The sequence below is a fragment of the Cornus florida genome, unplaced genomic scaffold, assembly GCF_030987335.1.
Source record: "Cornus florida cultivar Cherokee Brave unplaced genomic scaffold, ASM3098733v1 CherokeeBrave_3.0.0_Hap2_Chr03, whole genome shotgun sequence".
Taxonomy (NCBI): Eukaryota; Viridiplantae; Streptophyta; class Magnoliopsida; order Cornales; family Cornaceae; genus Cornus; species Cornus florida.
This window is the reverse complement of record NW_026775573.1, coordinates 71,376,501-71,401,705: the sequence shown is the minus strand read 5'-3', so window position 1 is coordinate 71,401,705 and position 25,205 is coordinate 71,376,501. Positions and strand designations below refer to the sequence as shown.

The window sequence follows — 25,205 nt, the reverse complement described above, 5'->3', positions numbered from 1 at the left end:
TTTCACAAACATGAATTAATTGATATCAAATCCTACAGTCTCTCATGAAACAATTCTAATTTCATAAATACAGATTATTCAATGACCTAAAGCATTCGGAAAGAATACACTGTTTTTGATCAATTAGTGCACCAGCCCGTTTTTTTTTATTACATACGATATAAACCAACCAAAAGAATCATGTTGAAGATACTCTAGCAACCTGCATTCTGACCGGTAGTTCAAGAAATAGTGCTTTGGTTTATATCACTACATCATATGTAATAAAAAAAGACTAAGCAAAAGAATCATGTTGAAGAGACTCCAGCAACCTGCATTCTGACCGGTGCTTGAAGTTCAAGATAATGTTTGATTTTTTCTATTCATTCGTTGAGCTAGAAATGGTCTGAACGTCATCAGCACTCCAATTGCCTCAATTACATTCAGGAAGAAGAATATCATCTGGTCACCTACATTGATTGTAATTAGGATGGTTATCAGATGGAAGAACGGAAACCCAGTACAGAACATGTTATAATAAATATCAGATAGAAATAAACATTACTCTGGATAGCAATAGGTAATAAGCAAGTGTTAACTTCTTATAATAAATATGAATATATGGCATGATAAGGGTAATATCGGATTAGGGTAGATTTACTGAAAACAGAATAAAATGTCATACTTGATGTGTACACATACAATGCCATGGAAATTGATGAATAGAAAAAAGTTAGTTTATGGAAATGCTTTGTAAACAGAATTTTCAGCAAAGATATCACAAACAAGTCTGAGTTTTATACTAGGGTGTTTGAACGAAGTGTAACTGAATCTTGTTGCTCATTTTGGTCACCTTGCCAATGGAAATGAAGCTCAATTTGGGGTTTGAAGACTGGATATTGAATATCTTAAAACAATGTGCTCCATGAGGGGTTTGAAACTTGAGAAACTTTATATATTTACCTCAGAGGATTTTGGATACTTACGAAAGGTTTTTAAATTTTTTAAAAGTAAAAATATGTTTTAAAAACCTTGTGTTAGGAATATGAGTCACGTGTTAGCAATTTCTTACTCAAAACTTCTAATGTGTTTTAGTGTTGTGACTCTTTTGTATACAACCTCAAATATGATGGAGATGGAGCTTAGCAAAGAACACAGCAAAAAATTTCTCAAAACACAATCACATAAATATAAAGGTCAAGGTAAGTTGAGACCATAGAGACCAATTATGACCAATAAAATTTCTCAAAATTAAGCCACGCTTGGAAATGTGAACGTCATTAATAATTGAGATGATCGATTTTGAAGTTGGAAGTTATGTAATTAGTATGGGTAATTTAGGAAAGATCAATATAATGTGAAATTAAGGTTATACAATAAAAACCACAAATGTATCTGTAAAGAAAGTTAGAACTGGTATCAAGAACAATGATTTAATATGTTGTTTTTCTCTGATAAAGAGTTGAAAACAGGTGAATATCTCGCACAACATAAGTCTTCTTTAAACAAAAGATATGGAAAAAGAAAGAACAACTAGCCACAATGTTCAGAACTTGCTCTAATGCTTATGTTTAGGATTCATTTTGTAAATCTATTTGTTAAACCCACTGTGAAAGGAGGAACTTACAGATAGATGTATTAGACATAATAACAAAAAGTGTCCAAATTTATATGATAAAGCTGAAGAAATTACCTGGAAGAAATGCAGCATCAAGACGCGATTGTGCCCAGGAAAAACTGCATCAACCAAATTCAAATAAAATAAATAAATGATTAATATTAAAGAATAGAAAAGATAAATAATTTGCAATATAACTTGTTATTATATAGTACTAGTGCTATATATTTTGACAAACTACAAAATAGTGTAGGCAAAAATATAGACACTGGAGCAATAGCATTATTTTGGAAGGACATGCCAATAAATTAATCTTATACTGTTCAGAGAACTAAACCATCCATGAATTGTTTTAATCTTTATAGTATGTTTCTGTTCTTATAAATTCTGTATTCCATAATAACAGTAGATGGTGGTAGTAGGGATGAATGGAGGCTTTGCTTGGATGAAAACCAAGGAGGGAGAGATGTGGGGGGGAGGGGGGGTTTGATGGTCGGGGTGGAGTGTGAAGTGGCAGCATGGGCCTAGGGCTGTGAGTGCAAACACAAGGGGCACTAGGGCTCAGATCCAAAAATCCTATACTGTTCTTGCCTGGAACGAAATGGGATGGCTTCTATGTATCCGTCCATAATACTACTTTCATATGCAACAACTCATTTGGCTAGGTGGAAAGAAGATCTTTCATATCATGGTATCATCATAACCTGCAATTTTTTATTTTTTTTTACAAAACAAAGTGCTAATGCATTTTTAACAAATCAAAGTGCTAATGCTACAACTAGTCCCATATATTATTAAGCTTCTATATATAATAGAGTAATCTAGCTTAGAAAAACATTTGATGACATAAACATGAATAATATTATTAGTCAGGTGGAAGTTTGCTGGAAAGCGAACACTTGCCAGCTCAGCCTAGGAGAAAGTGAAGAATCCAAAGGATGCACTGAAGACAAAGTGCATCACAGAGGAAACTTGATCTCTCTCTCTCTCTCTCTCTCTCTCTCTCACATACACACACACAGATGGTCTTAGATGTAACTCTCTGGGCTTACGTAAAGTGTGTGGGCACAACTCCACAAGTCTTTGAGCCTGATTGGGATTGCTTTTCAACCACTTAAAAGCACTTTTATTTTATAAATTTTTTGTTTGGATGTGTTTGGAAACCATTAAAATCACTTTATTGGTTACCAATTTTAGCTCTGTAGAGCTTTTGAACGAGCTAAACTTTCTGGCTTTTAAAACTGCATTTTGAGTGTAGGTTTCATATTTTAGGTAATTGTTTTTCATTAGACAATTTCATCCCTTTTTATATTTTATTAAGACAATTTCACCCATTCCTTTTATAAAGTCATGCTATTATCAAATTCACAATTTCACCCATTGTCTTAAGGTAATCAAACTTCTACTCAGGTTGCTCAAACAATTAAATAGTTTCCTTCCCTCTACCCTAAATCAAACCCACTATAGATGAACCAAATGTGTCCTCTAGTCTAACTGAGATCGTATTGTACTTATTCAAATTCTTTTTTTTCCTAAATGAGTACTTATTCAAATTCAGAAACTCCAAAAAATTAAAAACTGTAATATCCATATCAATATTATGACAATACCCCAAGTTGGATGTAAAATTGTTATAAAGAAATTTGACATTTCCACATGCACATTATATACTATTATTGATGTACCGCAGCCCATTTGACACTTCGAAAACCCAATATAAGTAGCTTTCCATGTGCTACCAGTTTCTCAAAAACTTAAGAAAAAGAAGCTAAAAAAATAAAGCACTCACAGTGCTCCTCCTCCAGCTGGACCGGCTGCTTTAAAAAGTGATGTTGCAGTCATAGAAATGCCATTAGCAGCGCCCCTTTGGTGTTGATCCTGTTGGGATATTATCAGGTCAAGTCAAGTAAAGACATAATACGGGTAAGAAAAGGTTGTTTGACACAGAAGAGAAAAGAATGGGAAGGGAATCAAACCAGATTAAATCAAGAAGAGAACAAAAACTTACCACAGCATTATTTTGCAGAATGAACAAACCTGTTATAATGGACACCTGATAGCAGTTAAAAGTTACAAGAGAAACATTAATTCTTGAATAGTAGAAGACTGAAAATCACCATTTCTGATGATATGACTATAAAATTCACTCAGGTAAAAATACTATAAAATTCACTCAAAGTTATATGTCTGTATTAGTATAATAGGAAGATCATATGGCAACCGTAAAAGCACTTGTATGCAGTCTTTTGTTCATAAATGTATTTTTTTCCAGTAAATTGTTCACAAACGCATTTGAATATGCATGATTTGGTATCCATTTGAGTTCTTCTTCACATCATGTAACATTTGGATTATTCAGTATCAATAGCATTGAAATGTTCACATGCCCACAAATACAATAATTTCAACTGTTTGCTTTTCAATCCCATCTTCACAACAAATGTATCATTCGTAGGCATTTGCCTTCCCATTTGCTGCACTTAGCCAAAAACTGCATTGTTAGGATTATTAGGATTCAAGTCTTGTGTTGGCAAATTTCGTAAAACAAAACTTGCTCAACGAATTGTAATTTTTTATGTTTTTAGTGAGTGAATTATAAATAGGTAGTTAGATATAATTGAGTGTGAAGACTACATTTGGTGAAGAATATACATCAAAAGGACATGTATGTTAAGCTTCATCTACAAATAGTAAAGGTTTCATCTTTTCAAGTCTAAGGTTAACAGGTAAAATCACACTTGTTATCATCTGTCACCATCTAGGTTCATGCATACATGTGTTACATGCATTAAAATTGAAAATTGCATTTAGAACCTACTCTTATACTTTTTATATATTTTTTTATATATGCATAAAAAGGAAAACGTGTTTTAGCACGTGTTTATATTATATATATGTTAAGGTTAAGATTCTAGAGCTTACTCATATATATGTGTGTGTGTGTGATAGTGCGGCCCGAATTTTGCTTTGGCCCGGGTCACATTGCGACCTAGTTTTAACTTGAAATGGGGAAATAAATTGACCCATTTTTTCTCTTGCGGGTCATGGACCCTATTTAGTACTCTATTGTAGACTGATGTATAAAGGGCATTTAGGGTTTGGAGTGGGACAATGAGAGAACACTAAAAATTGCAAGAGAGAGAGAGAGAGAGTAAGAGTGAGAGTGAGAGCGAAAGCTAGGGTTTGAGGGCTAAAACTTGTAATCTCCGTTTTTTGCATGGCTATTGTTTTGTTCTTGTTTCACTACGTTTGTCCCAACAATATACATATACTTTCCTTGTTCATATTAAGAAAGATTACATGCTACAAGCTATATATGCTAAATTTCCAAGATTTTCTTACACTTACTTAGGTAGTTGCTTATGCATCAAGAAAAAGTTCTCCAAATATGCATTCATGGATCCAAGTTTCCTAGAACATAGACATTCTTCTGCATTAAGAAAATGTTTTTCTAGAACCTTATGTGAACTACAAACTTGGGGATCGAAGGCTCATAGGTACAATCAATCGTAACTAGTATAAATATCAATCAAAAAAAATTCTGTAGGCACGATCGAAGTGACTCTGTTCATTTATTGATCTGATTGCAGTGCTACATGTATTGATCACAGGAATATACTCAAGATTTGTTTCCTAAACTGAGTTTTTATAAATTAGAAGCCTGTAGATTTGTGGAACAAGTCGTTCCTCTATAAACACCAGTGTGTCCATTGGTGTCGAGTGCCCTAGAATGCTAAGAGTCCCCCTCCCCCACCCCCCAGGTCTGTTTAATGCAATCGTGATCAGAACGATCTCGTATCGCTGCGTTCTTAATTGTTACTGTAATGTCTGAGTCAATGCCAAACTATCAAACGGTCTTTTTAAGAAGCATTCTGTTGAAAATTGTGTCTCAATTTCCTATTCCAATTAGGTTTCTATTTTAGAGTTGTATTATGTTAGGAAATTTATTCTCAAGCAAGTCTTGGGTTCTAAGAAATTGTAATCCTTGTCCAACAAGGAATTGGGTTTGGAATTCTATAAATAGATATATAGGCTTTGGGTTGAGACTTATGAGATTGAGAGAGATGTAGTCTCGCGAGGGAGTTGATGAGTAGAGGTAGTTTATAGGATGGTAGAGTATGAAAAACACCAATGACATTGGTAGTGAGGAGATAAGACTCGTGGAGTGGTACATGGTGAAAAGACATGCACTTGGTGTTGGTACTCTATTGTTCTAATATCTCTATGAATCATAGTGGAATCTCTTCTCACCCATGGACGTAGCCCTGAGTTTGGGTGAACCATGTATTATATCTTGTATTTGTGTGTGATTGCTTTGTTGCCTGTCCTTGGATCTCGATGTTCGCATGTTTACGCTGCTCCAACACATTCCCTTTCAGCCAGACCGTCTTCCAATAGCATATACCACTCTGATCAACCTATCTATCAGACAACTCCACTTGCTATCTATTAATAAATATCTAAGAACAAAACGTAAAACAAAAGCAAAAAATGATCCAATTTCAGGAACAAATTACTTATCTGAAAAGGAGAAAAGGTTATGGCAGCAACAGGAATCACATATAAACATGGTCAAGAATGTTGGATTGTGGTGCTTTTTATGATGCATCATTGTAAAAGCAAAAGAGAAGAAAGAAAAAGCATCAAAGAGAAAATGCCAACTAAAAAAAGTAAAACTAAAGAGTGTGGTTATAGGACCAATAAATTAACGCTGGGATTGAAACAATAATTCTCTTTCTTCATCATCAATAGAATCACTGTTCGCGACCCAGGATTCTATTTTATCATCAATCCAATCCCCGATCACATTTTTTTCTTTTTCTTATCGATGAATAGATCTCTTTACTTGTATGACTTAGATGTCTCGTATTTCTCGAAAAAGTGATCCGATTGATAGGATTTGGTATGATACTTATGAGATCAATGAGATTGGGTTACTGTATATAGGGTCATAACTACTGAAAGCAAAGACAGGAATAGTAGATTGAATTTTAGTGTAGACATCTTACGGTTCTCATGAGCAAGCAGAACCGGCATGACAAGGTCGGCTGGGACTTTATAAGAAAAAATTACTATTGCCAGCGGCAGCTCAGTATATTTTATATGCATCTCTACTATACCATACATAATTTCTTATAACACCCAAGTGTTTTTAATATATGAGGAGAGCATTATGGTGTCTTTTCATGCAGCTATTAGTATGTAGATGATTATTTCCCTTCAATTGTCTGAGGAAATAACCTACTTTGTATAAGTAGTACTAATCATCTTGGCAGAAGCATAAAAAATGGAGCTTGTAATTTAAAAATAAATAATACATTTGCTGCAAAAGATAATAAGCATTAACTATAACTTTACCATTGCTAAAACACTAGCAAACATATCTATATATATATATATAGCATACTTCATAGAGGGGTTTAGATAGTAGAATCTTGAAGTTTTAGATGCACTTACGGATAAAACATTCTTCATCACAGATGCGCAATTTAACACCAATGAGAGGCTGAATCCAGATAGCATGGCTATATAGTGGTAACTTGTCAAAAGAAGTATCGCTACAACCTAAATAAAGGGCAACATAAAAAAAAAGGAATAAATACATGTTAACATAAAAATTGGAAACATGGAGAGTACATTGGGCTTTACAAGGTTTGATTGCTTACTCCTGCAATGCGAGCTATCATGATAGGGCCAATAATCCTCTCCACAACAGGATAGAGAGAAAGTTGAAAGACTAAAAGGCCGAAACCTAAAAATTGAAAAAGTGGTTAGCAACACAAGGTCGTGTATGTATATTAAGCAATACATGTATTACATGTTAGAACGATAAAGAATAAAAAATTACCTAATATGTTTATTTCGACTAGAGAGGGGGGAGAGAGAGAGGGAGAGAGAGAGAGAGAGAGAGAGAGAACAGAGTTATCGTACCATATACATTTCAATCTGACCCAAAAAAGAAATAAAGGCATAAGATTCCTAACGGTGTATTTGATAATATGATAAAATATTCCTAGTAATTGGAAGGATAAATTGGTATGTGATGATGGTATTGAATCTCAGCTTACTCGAGTCTATTTCTGAATTCTACAGGATCCTTCAAGAAGTAGAGATGGCGACTCAAGAAGTTCAACTTTGTCCTTGATCTCGTTTTTCTACAACAGAGCCTCCTACCTCAATTGATCCAGTACCTTCCAGTTCTTTAGGTTTGATTACACTAAAGAGGAAAAGGACACACTGTCTGTTCTACATGTCCCTGTAATTTCAAATATTTTAACAAGTAGCAGTACCAGTAAGGACTCAAACTGAAATTACATCTTTGTTCCTATTCATCTTGTCTTTTCAGATTAAAATGCAAGGAGGACAATAAGGAGGGATATGGAGAAGGATAATCTATAATTTCCATGTCTGTAGACTGCTAAGAGAGTTGAAATTAAGCAAGCACCTTAGCGATTCGTCTGAAAGTTCTTCCATAACAGTAAAAAGGAAATTTCTATGGCATCATTTATAAAGGCATCCATATTTTTCTGATACAAATTTAAATTTCCATTTTTATCTTCTAAACTAAGTGGTGCCGGATTTTGCTTAGGAAACTATAATCCTGCTAAATTCAACAGAGTTCAATTCTCTTCATGTTTGAATGCAAAAGAGAAAAGAGAAATAAAAAAATAAATGCAATAGAAGAAACCGATTCTCAAGCCCGTGACATTTTTATGCAAAATAAAGCTTTGACCATATTTAATAATTTATGGATGGGATACCATCCATTATTATACCTGATATTGCAAGAACTTCACCAACATTCTCAGTTGAATAGCTCAAGCCCCCATACTTTCTGGGGCTCACAGCCCATAATGAGAATATCTGTAAGGACATTGTTTGTCAGAGATTCACAGTAAGACAATCAGATACAAAATTTTAAGAAAAAGAAAATCATATGTATTAGAATGAAAAAATAGTGAAAAAAGAAACATGATTACTTTATCAGTGATGCCAATATTAGCTTAAGTGACATTTTTATGTTTTAGAGTAGGATATAAATGCCATTAATCATTGACTGCTACCAAGGGCTGTAGACTAGTGGCAGTTCCTCACCTTCCAAAGTAGAAGGTCGAGGGTTCAAGTCTCCATAAGAGCAAAATGGCAACTGGAAAAAAAAAAAAAAATTCATTGACTGCTCAAGTGCATATCAATATGCCTAAACTAATTAATTGTTCAATGAAAAATCTTCACTATACTATTCATTCAATATTTTTCTTTCCGCCATTACAATTTGCACAGCTGTAGATGAAAATTCAAAAAGAAATGAAAAAAGATATATAACAGGAAGTTTCGCTAAAAAATTATCTTCTCCTACAACTGAAGGAAAAGTTCAGGACTAAAAGAGAAAAACTTGAGATGGTGTTTATCGATTGACAGAAAACATGGAGACTTTATGCTAAAATGAGGTTCTAAGAATATATAACGGTAATAAAGTGACACTATAAGGGAACTAAAACTTGCATTAGAAGAGATGGCAGTGATACTAAACAAGGTAAAAGTAACATTGTTGAAGAAAAAGAAAAGGGGACAATAATAAGAACCAAAAAGAAAGAAAGGGAAAAAGGTAATGCGCCTAAGGCTGCCATGTATTCCAATTGACAACCACTGAATGGTCCCTCCTGTGATCAGCATGCGTCACCTCCCATTCAGGCCAAGTGGCATAACCTTCAATAATAAGTGGATCCAGCTCTTCGATGTGTGTAAGCCTAACAATTGTGCAAACCCAACAAAAATCCTACCTTAGGGGACCTTGATTTGGGATATCACCAAGGTGGTCTTGTACAAAGACTTTCACCAAAGCCCTCTTCCAAGCCCATCCCATGGTGCAAGCATTGAGAATATACCATCTGGGATGCTTGCAACGTGCCCTCTTTCGGACCATCTCATTGGCATTCCAAGGAACTCCTTCACCTCAATGTGGTGAACTGAACATTACACAACAGACCACATAGGATCCTTGGAATCCAGTGGCTTGACAGCTTGAGTTTGGGAAACTCATGATCTCAAGACTCTCAATGACAAGAGACTGCTTTTTGGTCAGTGGAAGAGAGAGAGAGAGAGAGCACATCTCCTCTGGGAGATTTGTCATGCTCAGTGGATTTTACGGAGCTGACAAATTCTGATCGGTAAGCTGGTATGTCCAGGTTGCTATTTTGGCCTGTCACATGTCCTGGCCTTGCAAGTTGGCTGTACAACCCTCTGACTCTCTATATATGAGCAGTTATACAACACCAAGTAGCAAGTATATCAACTCTTGTGTTCTCTTGTCCCTCATGCAAAACCAACACGTCCATAGGTGTAATACTGCTAACCTTCTTTCCCTCTCTAGATCCCCGTGCCCCACCAGACCAAGTTCAAACTCATACGACTCCTGCACTATCCTACACGTATTACTTCCTTGGCTAAGAACCCATAAATCACCATCAACATTTTTTGTGACTCTAAAACAGGAGTATTTACGCATGATAGCAATAACATGAAGCGGTGTTCATCATTCATAAGAAATGAGTCTTCCAGTCACTCCTTCAACTCCTAAGAGTCCAAACTAATGGGACCAAGCAGGCTGACGAACAATACACTACATCAGATTCAATGGCACCCACTGACATAAAGGCATTGCTCCAGTAGAAAATACCCAGGCTACTTCCTCTATCCTAGAGTCAATGTACAAATTCCTGAATCTGTTTCTAGCTTGCCCTCTACCAAGTAGAAGACTGTTCCGAAATTCATTTGCTTGAATGGACACTGTTTTTATGCTAGAATGTATGGTGTCTGTCTTATCACTTATGTTACCCTTAGTTCTCATGAAGCAAAAAATCTAAACTCGGCTAATTCTTTGTCTCCAATTAGTTGTGCATATACTTTGTAAACCAATTATTCAATTTTAACGGATATCTTGGACACCTAACCGCCAGATTATCATAAATGCAGAAGACAGGCTAACTGCACAATGTCAGAAAAGAAACACAAAACAGGCCAAGGACATTAACACTTATTTTTGCTACTTATGCAAGAAGATAAGGAAGTGCTATGAGTCTAACTCAACAGGTCAACGGGACAAGAATATGCTCAACTGGTACAAGTCAACGGGATTTTACTTACTCGTCCTGACTCCGTGAGACATCACAGAGGCTCGGTGCCACAACTTGTGCGTCAATTTTCAGAATTATTGATCTGCTACACCATACCTCTCCGAGCATGTTGGGATTGATTACCATCTAGCAGTGGCATGTCAACTCTCCTGCTTTCCTTCACGTACCCATGTCAACATGACACTGGTAGGGATACAGGATATGTGTCCAACACAAAAAGCCAAATCGGATATCCTGATCATAGTGAGATAGATGGAAACCTTTTCCTTTACAACATTCCATTTATATGGAGTAGTAATTGAGTACATAATGGTAATAATATATCTGTAATGGTAGTAGTGTGACCATATCTGGTGTATTGGTATTGACGTAACAGGAATCGGTTACCACAGCCATGATTTTTTAATCAATAGAAAAATCACTTAAATGAAGAAAATTTACTTCAACAAACTCATTTCCTATCAAAAAATTACATTCTAAAAAATAAACTTCCTATAAGATAGCTGCTTCATAGTTTCATAATGTAAATTGCTATTAATTTGTGATCAGTTTCTGCAGACATTGTTTTTGGAGGATCAACCATAAGTTATTTATGATTATTTATGATGATTTCTTCCAATATTAAAGAAGCAAATCCTCCACTTCAGTTGTTTATGTGTAACTAACCATGTCACTTCTGCCTTGCCATTACAAAGAAAATTTCTTTTGTCATATTATTACTATATATGAGCTACTGTGCCAGAGGGAGTTTTTTTTTAAGCCATGCAACAAAATGCTAAATCCCAAAGGGGTTGAAATCATGGGTAGTAAACCAAAATATAAGAATGGAAGACATCTGATAAAACAGTATGCAGATCAAACCACATTTCAGAAACCAAAAGTTAGGCTGTGGAACCTACCTCTGTATAAGCCATATCATGAAGTGAAAACACACAATAAACTATGATAGATGACATTAAGGGCCAGTTCTTGAGCAGGCTTTCTTTAGAAGTAGGTTCTCTTTCTTCAATATCCTGCACTATTTCTTTTGCATTAGATCCATAGCAAGCAGCCTCAAGAGCTTCAGCTGAGTTATCACGTGATTTATGGTGCATGTGCAAAGTTTCCTGCATTTTTCCAGATAATTTGAAACCAAATTGCAGTAAATAGTCAGATTTAGTGAAATCAGGTCTTATACGAGTAAAATATAAAAACTAAAAGAATTACGATGCTATAAATAATCTTTAATTGTTCCTAGTTGCATTACAATCCCAAGGGAAAAGATAAGATCCTGGTAATTTAGACTAAATAAAGAGGCTGGAAATTTGTGGGCAAACTGAGAGAAAAGATTTTCCAATGCAATGCGAGTAATTGATGAAGGTAAACAACTAGTTGCTAAAGATCAACCACAGAAAAGGACCAGCATGAATAAAAAGTAAGGCACATTTTATCTAACACATCATTATCATCCTTGTCTATATCCCATATAATGGAGTCGGCGACACAAATTCTCTTTTTCCATTTTCTTCTATCACAAGTTTACAAGCCATTTCTCCAATTGTATATAAATATATATTTTTAAATCATTTCTTATTACTTCACCCCATGCTAGTTTGGGTCTGCCTCTTTGTCTCATGCTAGTTTGGGTCTGCCTCTTTGTCTCTTACTTCTTAGTCTCTCTTTCGAAACTGGTGCATCTATGGATTTACATTGTATATGTACATACCACCTAAGTCTACATTCTCTTATTTAACCAGTAACCGTCACTAATACTACTTTTTTCTCACAAGTTTGATTAATTATTAACCCTATCATTTCTACTCACTCCAATCATCCATCTCAGCATTCTCATTTGAATTACATTAATTGATAATCTTTTTCCATTTTTTAACACCCAACACTCAGCTCAACTTGTTGAATGACCATCCAGTAAAATTTTATTTTTAAATTATTTGGTATTCTCTTACACATAAAGCACCATTAGTCTGCTTCCATTGTCTAGCATGTTCAGATCCTACTAATTACATCATCATCAATCTTAAATATCGAAAAAAATGTCATTTTGAGAAATCCTTTAATCCTAGATTATTTGTATTATATTTTAATTTTCTGAGACTTTATTAAGTTTGCATTTTATATATTTTGTTTTAACCTTTGTTAAATTTTAACCCTATTTATATTTTAACCCTTTTGCAAATAATATATTTTTGAAATACATTGACCTCCCTTGAGGTTTAGCCTAATACACTCGGATGAAACTTTTCAAAAATTTTGCATCATGTTCCCCTAAGTTTGCTCACTTGCTACTATTACCCCCACCATCCAAAAAAAAAAAGAAACAAGAAAGGTGATTTGACCAAAATGCCCTCACTCCATCTGAAATTGCTTAAATAACCTTTACAATAGCATTTATTTACTAAAATACCTCATATTTTAGGACAAAAATACCCTTTCCATCTTTTTAGGATGGAGTACTAGATGCATAACATTAAAACTCCGAGAATTTATTAGGGTCTAACTTAACCAGAGAAGCCACTTAGATTTGTAGATTTTACAAATCTGCATAAATGGTGGGATGAAGGTCACATCAATTGTATGGCTTTCAGGGTGGAGTACTAATTGCGTAAGACTGAGAACACTGAGACCTTTTTTACAATTCTAGTCTAATTTAGTAAGAGAAGACACTTAGATTTTCACAGATCTATGAATGGAGACTGATGAGTGATGACATCAATAGCATAGAGCCAGAAAGAAAATTATAGGAACTGTAACTTAAAGGGAATACACACAGATTCTTTTGCTCATTTTTGTGATACAAGGAAGGTAATTTCTGAATTGACACTTGTGGAAACTTGCGTTTAACATATTAATCGCCAATATAAGAAGGCTATACATTTATAAGAACTATATATTATTAAGTTTTTCAGACATGTTTTCAATGTATTTAAGCAATTGCAATAGGAATGCATCTAATAATATTAGAAACAACACAGAGGAAGTGGACAAGTCAGAGACTGAGTTGCTATGTATCCTAGTGTTGATCTTGCGCCATAAGTTCATCGTCAGTTGATTCCGAAGATGTTGAGATGATTATTTTTTTTTTCCTAGTTGGTACTCACACACACATGCCTCCACTGAGGCTCGAACCCTTGACCTCTCTTTGAGAAGTAGGGGCTTGGAACCGCTAAGCCACTGGCTTGTTGGTGTTGAGATGATTATTCAGTCTCAGGATGCGAAAGGCCGTGGAAAAGGAACAGAGGTGGTGCCGCTGCCAGGATAAATCAGTGAAATAGCAACTTCCCCAAGATGCACCAGGTGGAGGTCAAGTGACGGTGGAGGAAGAGGAGCGACAGCGATCGGTGGCACAAAGCCCGAGGACTCACGGTGCTGCTCTGGCTAGGGCTCCACGTGTTGGGGTTAACGACAGTGGTGACAATGGTTGTTTTGTTATCGGTGGTGGCGGCAACGGCGACAGTGGGTGGAGAGAGGATGAAGTGGAGAGGAGAGAGAGAGCGGAGAAGAGAGAGGAGAGGGATGGTGGTTGTGGCAGCTACAGTGGGCGAAGAGAGAGAGAGAGAATGGGGGTGACCAGGTTATGATCAAAAAATCCTAAAGTCTTCATTTATGGGAAATTTGATATTTTTATGCTGAAATTTTTGGGGGTATAAAGGTAATTTCACCTTAAAAATTAACGTCATTGCAAGAAATTTGAAAAGTTTCACCTGAGTGTAATTTGTTTTTCTCTATACTACGATCAGTATCCATTGTTTTCCAATAAATATTCAATTTTTAAATAAGTTGAAATCTTTTAATTTTTAAAAGCCCTTTTCCAAGAACTTATTTAAAGCAAAACATTGAGCCTCCCCTAGATCAATCTTGGTGAAATAAGTTCTTTCAAAGTCAATTTACCTGTGCTCTAGACATGCGATTGAGGATGCAAATTTCATATTGTATTATATGCAAATCTGTTTCTGCTTAGTCTTTAACAAATGTACTCGAAGACTCGAGATACTTTGACACAATACAACACATGTTTTGAATAGAAATTTTCCAACATATGACTCATATACCTAACAACTAGCCCATAATGACTTAGGTAGGTATGGATTCCATTTGAGGTAGACACTAAGGATACACCATGATGGTGTCCCATACCCCATGTTTCCAATACTCCCTCGGGTCTCATACTTCTTTCAAAATCCAAACTCAACTTTCTAAATCAAATATAGTAGTAGTGTTTCACAAATGTTTTAAGGGGGCATAACACCTTCCATTAGAACTGGTAAACCCCCAATATTCTAAATATCAGTACACATAGATCATTATGGAGCGATGACCCGTTTACGTTGGGCCTTTTTTTAAAAATGATTTTCAAAATCAATTTCTCAATTTGTTTTCAAAACCTCATCTCCAAACTGTGACTTAACACACTAAAACTCGGTGTTATGTGACGACTCCATATAAATGTACCTAAGGTCCTACCCTATGATTTTGTCACACAAAACCTTATTTTAAAACCATAACCTCCATTGACCAGCCTCGAGAAGGTAGGCCAAAAACTAGGCATGAGAATGAAAAAAGAGAAAAAAAATCTTGCTTTATCTTGCTTTGATACCATAAAACACTAAATCTTTTATTTCTGTGACTTGTATGTTACATAATAGATAAATAGATTACATTTGTATTACGCATACATTGACTTTATTTCACAAGGAAATATTTCAAAAAAACAAAAGAAGAAGATACAAACACATTACATTTTTATTTCCTGTTACTCAGAAAAGTTACAATATAAGTTAATCAATAAACTTCATGAGAAAAATACATACACTAAGAAAATAAAAGAATGCTGAAAATATGAGAGAAATCAAGACTAAAGTATTGAGGATGAATAAGATCATTGATATGGATTGTTTTATATCCTTTCTATCATTCTAATTACATGGATCACTTAGGGTTTGCATTGGACTTGAACACATTCTTTCCATTTTAAACGTTGATTTCCCATACCAATTTCAGGATCAATTTGGATTTTGATGGGACCCACAAGATCCAACTACTTTACAAGCATTAAATTGCATGGATAATTTGAAGTTTGCATAGGGTCCATGCTACCAAATATGAACTGACTAGAACCACCACCCCATCAATGAAGCCCAAAACTTATCCAAGAAAAAGTAAGGTGAAATTATACATCATACCGTTTTTAACATAAAGGGAAATTGTTTTTATCAACTTAATATAAAGTCTAGATGTCTCTCTACACAATTGTTAACACGTCAATTTTTATTTTAACTAAATTAAATTAATATTATTATTGCTACACTATAAAATTTAGCAAGCTCTGTTCAATTAAAAGATCCCAAGCAGAAGTTGAGATAAAATAAGTGACAAGAATGAGAAAGATGCTTTTGAAAGACAACAATAACATAAACGGCATGCAAATTAGATTAACAGAGAAACTTACCGGAAGCCAACAAGAAGCAATGGTCACAATCAATGCAAAAACTGATATGCTGAGGCAGGGTAAGAAATAAGGAAATCTGCATCACAGGTGGATTTTTGGAACAAGATAGATTTAGTACACTGACAGCAAGTTTTGAAATGAGATATTTGAGCTGCATCATTACAATACAAAGCAATGGAAGCAAAGTTACCTCCCAAAAACAGAATCTTTCGAAAACAGAAATGGATATTTCTCTGCAGGCTTGACGACCAAACACCAAAAAACATAATTTAGTTAGTAATGTTAAACCATGCATAAAGAGGAGACAAATGAATAATCATATAACACATTTGGGAGGAATTCAGTTTAGAAGTTCTTCACATCTTAAAAATAACATATTGTGTACGAAGTGATTGTAAAATAAATATTAAGAAAAATAAAATTCAAGAGAAAAATTAAGCATGAACAACACAAGAATATAACGTGGTTCAGCCAGTACGGCCTACATCCATGGCACACAAAGCCCAAAGGACTAAATCTCTTTCATTATATTCTCTCTTAAATTTTGTTTATAATGACCACCGCTGTTTATAGGTGAAAGAATACAAACATGTGATAAATAAGAAAAATATATTGATGGAGAGATTCTTAAGATCAATCCCATAAATAACTCCTATCAATATTCTATCATGGGCTTAAATAACTCCTTAAGAGATATTCATTATTATCATCATTATCATCCTTGCCTTAACCCCGTATGAATGGTGTCAGCCAAATGAATTCTCTTTTTCCATTCTTTTCTATTAAAAGCCATCTGTTCTCTAAATTTAACTTTTAAAGTCATTTCTAATAATTCCAATCCATGATAATATCAGACGCCCTCTTTGCCTCCTACCCTCTATGCAGATAATTGTTCCTCTTCTCACCAGTGCATCTATAGGTCTTCTATGTATGTGTCCATACCACCTAAATCTACTCTCTCTAATCTTGTTCCTAATAGGTGCTACACCTAATTTTTCCCTCACATTTTGGTTTGTAATCCTATCATTTCTAGTCCCTCCCATAATCCATTTTAGCATCCTCATTTCTGCTACATGAATTCTTTATTCTTGCTTCTTTTTTACCGCCTAACATTCTACACTACATAAAATAGTTGGCTTATGTTCTATAGAATTCCCCTTTTAGTTTATATGGTATTCGTTTGTCACACAAAACACCACTAGCTTGCGTCCATTTTGTCCAAAGTGTTCGCTTTGGATAATCTTTTGATTTTGAAGTGTAGCCATTACATCATTATCGGATTCTCCTATAAAGATATTCTCTAGCAATAAAGGTTGTTGCCAAGATCAACAGTATATGCTTGGATTCTCAAGTATGAGTGTAACACTCTGAACTTTTCACCAGATTAAAAGCATTAATCCGAGCTTAAGTCACAAATTCCAAGTGAAATTAAGAGTAATTAAAATGTAACAGACTCTACTGATCATTAAATAGCCTCACACATAAATAGCATTTATATTATATTTCAAGCTTTCACACGTGTTTTTGAACTTGTATCTTTTGTGACAGTGGTGAGAGCTGAATGTAATCGGTCAAGGTAATGCATTAGCATTACAATTAGAGAAGGCCTTAAAATTATTCATGTTAAGGAACACTGAAAATGTGTATTAACTCAAGAAATGAGACTTCCAGATGCAGAGCAATTTTGAAGAAAAAAAGAAGAAGAAGAGTTGATCCTATTTATAGGAAGCAAATTAGGCATCAGACTGCCCAGCTGTGCAGAGACAAATCATTGGGGAAAATGTTGAGCGAGAAGAAGAATTTGCATCACATTTAGTGGTTAAATCCTCAAAGGACCTCGGCCGGCCCTCCTCATATAGGTTGGTTAAAGCCTAGGTTTCTATAAAATATATATATAAATAATAAAAATAAAATGATGCTCATCCCGAAAATGAAACTCTGGACCATGGAGTTGCTTCTTTTCAAGCAAAATAGATAAATAGATGTACCTGGGCAAGGAAGCCTCCCAGAGCTGGGCCAATGATCAGACCTATACCCCATGCAGTACTAACCTGACATAAAAATTAACACTGTCAAATGCATTGATGTAATCCAATTTTAAGAACTATTAGTATATGCAGACCACAAAAGCTTACTGTTGACAGTCCTAAAGCTTGGTGCTCTTCACGGAAAATCTCAGATGCATAGGCCTGGTGATGGAGAAATGTTTAACAATACAAGATGAATTCAATACACAAAAAAAGTAGCAAAAAAATAACATAAACCTAGTTATGCAAGATGAAACTGAATTAAATATAACAAAAAAAAGCAAAATGTAAAGCAAACATAACTATCTAAAATATAATCATTCAGCTATGTGTTAGCAATCAAATGGATATTCGATAAGGGATACCTTTATTGGTCCAAGTAAACCATTAAAGCTTCCAAGAAGAAACCTTGTAGCGATTGCCATCCAGAAGTTCACGCTAAGACCAAAGAGAGTGTTGAAAATAACCCTAAAACCAAAAATCAAAAATAAAAAAATCAAGATTGTTATGCAAAATAGATAGTACATAGTTCCAAAAAATCAAATAGCCAAGTTAATTGCAAATATTCACACAAGTTAATATACTAACACTGTGAAAGTTCCCATAATAATAACTGGTTTTCGACCATATCGATCAGCAACTATGCCCCAAAAAACAGATGTCAAAGCTCTTCCAAGCATAAATGAGGACCCTTCATGTTATCAAAAGATTTATTAGGACTACCCTGAATGCAACCCAAAAAGTGATGACTGATTGATGTGTATCATCAATGCTGAAAAGCTGAAAAGAAAATTAGCTCACCCACATAACCGGCATAGTAACCGATGTCTTCTTCTCTTTTTGCAATATGGAAATCCCTTATCTACAACAAAAATAAAACTTAGTTATACAACAATATGCATGCATAAATAATTACTTATGTATATATAGTTGTCTTAAAGAAGAAACAGAGAGTACAGATATTACAAATACGACAGCATAGTCAAATTTATTGAAGTCAGCTCATCAAAATTTCTGATTATGTATGGATAAGACAGGCTACATAGAAGAAGAATTAGAATCCAAGATAAAAAGAAAGAACATTACTTCCTTAATCCCTCAACTCCAATCATTATTACATTGGCACCCAAAGTTGCGCTAATAATAATATCCTGACATCATAAAATGGTAGCATAAAAAATAAAAATGTTGAAATGAAGTTAAAATAGCTCTTATGGAAAGAGCTGATAAATAGAAGCATAATTATAAATATTGCATGACCGACATTCCTCAAACATAGTGGAGAACTCGAAAACTAATATTTCTGGTATATATTTGACGTTCAAGGCCTCCAAAGTTAGGTCAGCTGCACTTGGAAAATAATTAAAAGGGACCAGAAGCAATTTGTAGGAGGAAAGAAGTTTGTTCTGACTAAAATGTGCTGCCACCATCAGCCACAAATGGGCTTGCCATGCCATCATGTCCAGTGTAGCCCACATGCACCGTCACGTCATGACCTTGCCCTAGGCAAGTTGCCACCACCAAGAGTCCATATGTGATTGCCGTGTCATGCCCCTTCGCTTGGGGTGTGCACCCATATGTTGCCCGCCCTTAGGGTCACGCCCTACTCATTTAACCGTCGTCACCTGCTGCACAACCATGTCCAATGCATGTTGGCACCTCCCAAGCTTGCCTCAGGAAAGTGTGCCTTGCCTAACTAGGTGAGGTGGTCCCAAGAGCACCCCCACGTAGGGGTAGGGGTTGGAGGGTGTGAGACCTCACCCCCCCTATATGTGCATAATTCAAAGTCAAGGCTCTGGCAGGAAGAGACATGAACGCCACTCTAGGAGTTTTAATTCCACAATAAATTTTAGGGACCTCCAAAATTCGAGGAGTTGTTGCAATGCGTTCTAATGGCTTGGAGAAGATTCCATATTTTTCCAATTCCATTCTACAAGGTGTACCCCAACTCTAATTGTTGGAATATTCACAAAAATGTCACTGACAACCCACTTGTGCCCCGGGCATAGTTCCCTGTATCAGCAGAGTCTTGGCGACTCATCCAAGTTGTAATGGACTCGGACTCAGCCTAGTCTAAGTCCAGTTATTCCTAGGGAATCAGCCGAATCTCTTATGAGTTCTACCAACTCAACTGAGTCAGCACATCTGATGGTGTGCAAGGTAATAAAATTTCACAACCACGATAAATGATTCTATTACATTACGCCTGATACGGTCTCACATCCACGTCGGCAGACGCATCCGCATCTTCGAACCATGGACCCAAGTTGGCTGTCGAGGCCAACTTTGGCTATTCCGTGGTTTAAGTTTGCCTTCAAGGGTCTAACACCTTGCACCATCGTTCTCCTTATTCTTCACCACACTCCGTGCTAGGGCTAATATTCCACATTAAGCCTAACTACCGCATTGAGAGATTCACACTTCCCTGATTATTAATGTCTTGTCCTCTGGACATGCATCAAACTCATTACATTCAAGACCTTTTTAGCTTGAACAACGCATAACAAGCTTATGACCTCACTGTGAGGCAATCACAAGTTATATATTAGTGGCATAAGATTTTGTCATTAGCATTGGGAAAAACCTGATAGAAACCTACAAACCTCAACGCACCTTGTCTAATGGCTCCATCCTTTCTGCCAATGGCACTTGGAGTACCCCCTCTGAGATGGCTCATTTCTTTATGCCATTTAGGACTTACTGCCATAAGAAATCCATTTTCTTAATGGTTGGACAATTACTTCTCTAGCAACAACTACTACTACAACCACCAAAGCCTTTTCCTAATCACATTTCTAGCATGCACTTATTTCCTATAATGCAGTCGAGGCACACCAAAACAAGCAACAAATCTCTGTCAGCTTGGGGGTTAAATAAGGGAATCTGACCTCACTTCAGCACATATCTCCCTCATTGATTTTATTGTGACACTCGTAACCACACCATGCAGCAACACTGTGTTGACATGTGTGCCACATCTTCATTTCATCGCATATCACCTACTAGATGATGATCCTCAGGACCACAACATGTATTGAAATGATCCTCAGGACCACAACATGTATTGAATCTCCATAGTGTTCTACAATAATCCAAATTCCACAGTTAATACATGTGATGCCTCAACTTGATTTTGCAAAATGGGCCTAATTTAAGTTTCTTAGTATAGAGCTCACAACCGATACAAAACGCCTCTAGAGTGCATAACCTCTGGGTTGTGTCATGGTTAATTTGGCATCCTAGGAGTTGTGTCTTAATAGCTGTGTTGAAGGATTTAAATATTAAAGTAAAACCCTCTCTAATAGTTAATGATTTTAAAGTAGATGGTGGTTAACATGGTATCGCAGTAGGCAAGGCCTTGTGTTCTAATCTCACCGTCACCCTAATAATTAAAATTGAAACACGTGTTGGACCAAAAGAAGACCACACATGAGGGAGCGTGTTGAAGGATTTAACTAATAAAGTTACACCCTCTCCAACAGCTTAAGCTTTTAAAGTGGATAGTGATTAACATGCTGAAATCAATGATTTGTCAAGGTTTACTTCCTCTGTGTCTTATATGTTAAATAATCTCCAAAATAGAGAAACATGAGGGTGACCTCAAGACACACAATCGCCACATGTCTTGCTCAAAACACACTATTTTTCCATTATATATTCTCCATAGATATGTCAATACCTCCATTTGGCCACATTACTCTTAGCATGTGAATGTGAATTTATTATTCTCCACACCTTTATATTCTCCTATAAACAAGACGTGACTACTACCTTATATTAAAGGAAACCGCAAGACACCGTATTGGAACTCCTTACCCCCCTTCAATTGGGAATTTTTTTTGAAACAGAATTAGGAGGGTTGCGATGACCCTAAAGTTCTGTTGTTTTTCTCCATTACTACAGCAAGACAATACTTGTGTTTGATCTTGTACGCCAACCTTGATATCACAATGTTTCTTTCAAGATGTGAAGGAACAAGATTCCAGATAGAGGATTTAAATAAAAAGTACAGCAGAAATTGAAAAAAAAATATCCTAAATCCTATCCTATTTTAAGTAATGTGAGCACGTTCAAAAGTTTAAATTCCCTGGCAACCAAGATTGCTTTTTAAAAATCCAGCAAGCACAGTCAACTTGGGACATGATAACTTCATTATAATTAAACACAAGAATAATGCAATTGAAGGTACAAGTACCCGAGATATGTACACAAAAATTGTACAAAAATCTGTTTGGTTGACAGTTATTTGAAAGCCTGTTTTCAGAGAATTGAAAAATAGTTCTCGAAAACAATTATTGAGAACAATTTTTTAAAAATTGAACCAAGCAGGCCCTAAATCGTCTATTTAAATTCAAAACAATCCATAAGGAAACAATTATGTGCTTAACTGAATGTAAAATGATGAATTAAATCTAGAGTTCTTTATATTGAAACACATGTCAAAGGTAAAAAATACCAAATCCAAGATGTTATATACTCACCATGAAGTAGAGGAATGGAAAAAGAGATGATATTGGCAGTGCTGAAAAAAAAAAAAAAAAGGCATTAGAGGGTCAATAAATGACAGAAAACTCATTACGAAGCAGATAAATCTCATACAAGTGATGCACCAATTTTATATCATACAAAAGGAGAAAGAAAACTACAGAAAATATAAATATAAGACAAGCTTAATGATCCAACTTTCAACAAAGCAACAAATTTAATCAATATTTAAGGGTTTTAAATGTCGTATAAAGTAGATGATGTTAGCTTATCTTTTAATTCCAAACAAGAAGAATTTTTTGAATAAAAAGTGCATCACCAATAGGGGAGAAAAATCTGACACAAACAGAAAACTCCTACAGCAATGTAGTATTATTCACACTAACAAATTTCTAATATACACTTTGTGGAGAAAAATTGCATGCATAATCTATAATATAACAAGTTTCCTTTCCAATGTTTGCTGCTTTGTCCCAATTGGGCTTAGCCACTTATAGGTCTTAGCCTGCAACTTGGCTGCTTTGTCCCAATTGGGCTTAGCCACTTATAGGTCTTAGCCTGCAACTTGATTAGCACCCTTAAAAAACATTTCGTTCTTTCCAACCACACCCGATTGCTGCACTTCACACATATATCATTTTTCATCTTTATGGCACCCAATTCATCCAATAATTTCATGTTTTAGGCACATATCAAAGATTAATTCCTCATATCAACTTTCTTATAGACCTCCCTTACAAAATAACCCCTATTTCAGCTTTTGAATTAGTAATTACTTCTTACTGAAAATTACAGTTTTCAGCACCCCCACCCACCAAGGACTAAAATCCTCTTTTGTAAAAACGTGGTCATATTCCGTCTAATTAGTAAAGTACTTTGCAAAAATGTTGTGAATGAGGAACATAGGAGATAATTTTGTTCTCTACGCACATGTACAAATAAGCACACAGACATAAAATATTATCAATAACAATCCAAAACCATGCAGCCTATTGCTGTCAAAATACAAAATAATACTAACATGGGAGGCAAATACTCATGCATAACTCAGTGACTTAGCTGACAGAGCAAGTAACTTTTCAATCCCTCCCCTAATTTGTTAAGGGAAAAAAAAAATAATAATAATAAAAAAAAAAAAAAACAAACAAACAAGAGAGAGAGAGAGAGATAAGCGATTGGTCACTTGTGCAAAGCACCACAATCCATATAGAGACCAGTTCCTTAATAGGTAAGCCTCTCTTCAACGCTTTAAGCTGATCAGTTTTACATCCCGGGCAGTTCTCATAGTAATAGGTCTTCAGCAGTGGCTCTTTATGCACATCTGCCATTTTTATCTGAACCCAACTACAAATTCAGCACCAAATGGCTCTTAGGAGAGACCAAACACTTTGAAAAATAGGATCTCCCACAAGATATTAAGAGCTTGGCCTACGGTGTCCGGTTGGACTCATAGTGAGCTGTGAGGAGTATAAATATGTGGAACGTGGGCATTGTTCCCATTGCATCATCGCTCACGTTGGTCAGATAATAGGGACTGACAAAAGTGACCAAAACATTCACGCCATTCATTATATATACATGTGTCTGTAATCTATTATAATATAAAATAAATAAAAGAAAAAAAGGGCCACAGAAAATAAAACAAGTTGTCATCTTAAAGAGTCATTTATTCAAACAGATGAACGTACATTAATTCCCATTAATGTCGACAATGATTCACAAAAAGACAAAAATCATTAAAAAGGACAGGACAATTGACTTTATATATGTATATATGTCGCATGCGTAATTTCAAAAGTGATGCTACTTATATCTATATTTTTTTATTAGAGAGAGAAGAATTTTTATTTGGTGGAGCAGAAAAAATCAATACTCACCCTGTCTACACTAGGCTTAGCGTTAGTGAAATGGTATCGGTTCCTATTAGCGTTAGTGAAGTATGTTTGGATTCTTATTAGTATGTTTGAATTTATGGATTCTTATTAGTATGTTTGAATTTATGTCATTGTGGTTGTTAAAAATGGTTAGTAATTATACGTTTTAAGAAATTGATGGCTAAAAATAAACTTGATCTGAAATAAATTAAAACTAATCATACCATATATAACTTATGAGAAAAAATAAAATAAAATAAATAAATAAAATAAAATTGAAAATTAATATAAATTAAAAATATTATTTTACCTACATCTAAAGTAAACTAGAGGACAAGTGAAGAAAATACCTTTGAAGTATATTCCGCGTAGCACTTTTACCTTATTTGAAAAAGCGTGCAAAAACATCCCTAATATTTTCACATTGTGCAAAAATATCCCTCTTGACATAAATTAGTGTTGTAATACCCATTTTGCCTTTTTACTCTTTCAAAAATGTCCAAGGGATATATATTCTCCTAATATCAAAGTATAGAGGTGTTATGTGCACATTACTTTTTTTTTTTTTTTTTTTTTTTTTTTTTTTTTTTTTTTTAACTTTGAAAATTTGTAGAACAAGGATTTGAATTTGTTAAGATTTTA

The 25,205-nt window shown here is 35.1% G+C and overlaps 1 protein-coding gene across 3 annotated transcripts; it reads right to left on the bottom strand.

Annotated features, from left to right (window-relative positions):
- On the bottom strand, nucleotides 1-24,236 carry LOC132300751 (protein ZINC INDUCED FACILITATOR-LIKE 1-like). Of its 3 annotated transcripts, none has more exons than XM_059797969.1 (17): nucleotides 23,873-24,236; nucleotides 22,686-22,726; nucleotides 19,006-19,066; nucleotides 18,793-18,895; nucleotides 18,570-18,672; nucleotides 18,313-18,366; nucleotides 18,166-18,228; nucleotides 16,368-16,417; nucleotides 16,178-16,253; nucleotides 11,631-11,837; nucleotides 8,374-8,461; nucleotides 7,264-7,349; nucleotides 7,055-7,162; nucleotides 3,606-3,650; nucleotides 3,387-3,475; nucleotides 1,673-1,716; nucleotides 1-449 (listed from the first exon to the last, which is right to left on the bottom strand). In XM_059797969.1, the coding sequence occupies exons 1-17, from the start codon at nucleotides 24,015-24,017 to the stop codon at nucleotides 337-339; spliced, it is 1,476 nt and encodes a 491-aa protein (XP_059653952.1). In that variant the 5' UTR covers nucleotides 24,018-24,236; the 3' UTR covers nucleotides 1-336. The 3 variants fall into 3 exon arrangements, with proteins under 3 accessions (XP_059653952.1, XP_059653953.1, XP_059653955.1); XM_059797970.1 differs by having other exon boundaries at nucleotides 23,009-24,011; XM_059797972.1 differs by lacking the exons at nucleotides 22,686-22,726; nucleotides 23,873-24,236 and adding an exon at nucleotides 19,291-19,309.
- Between the last annotated feature and the right edge of the window lie 969 nt (nucleotides 24,237-25,205).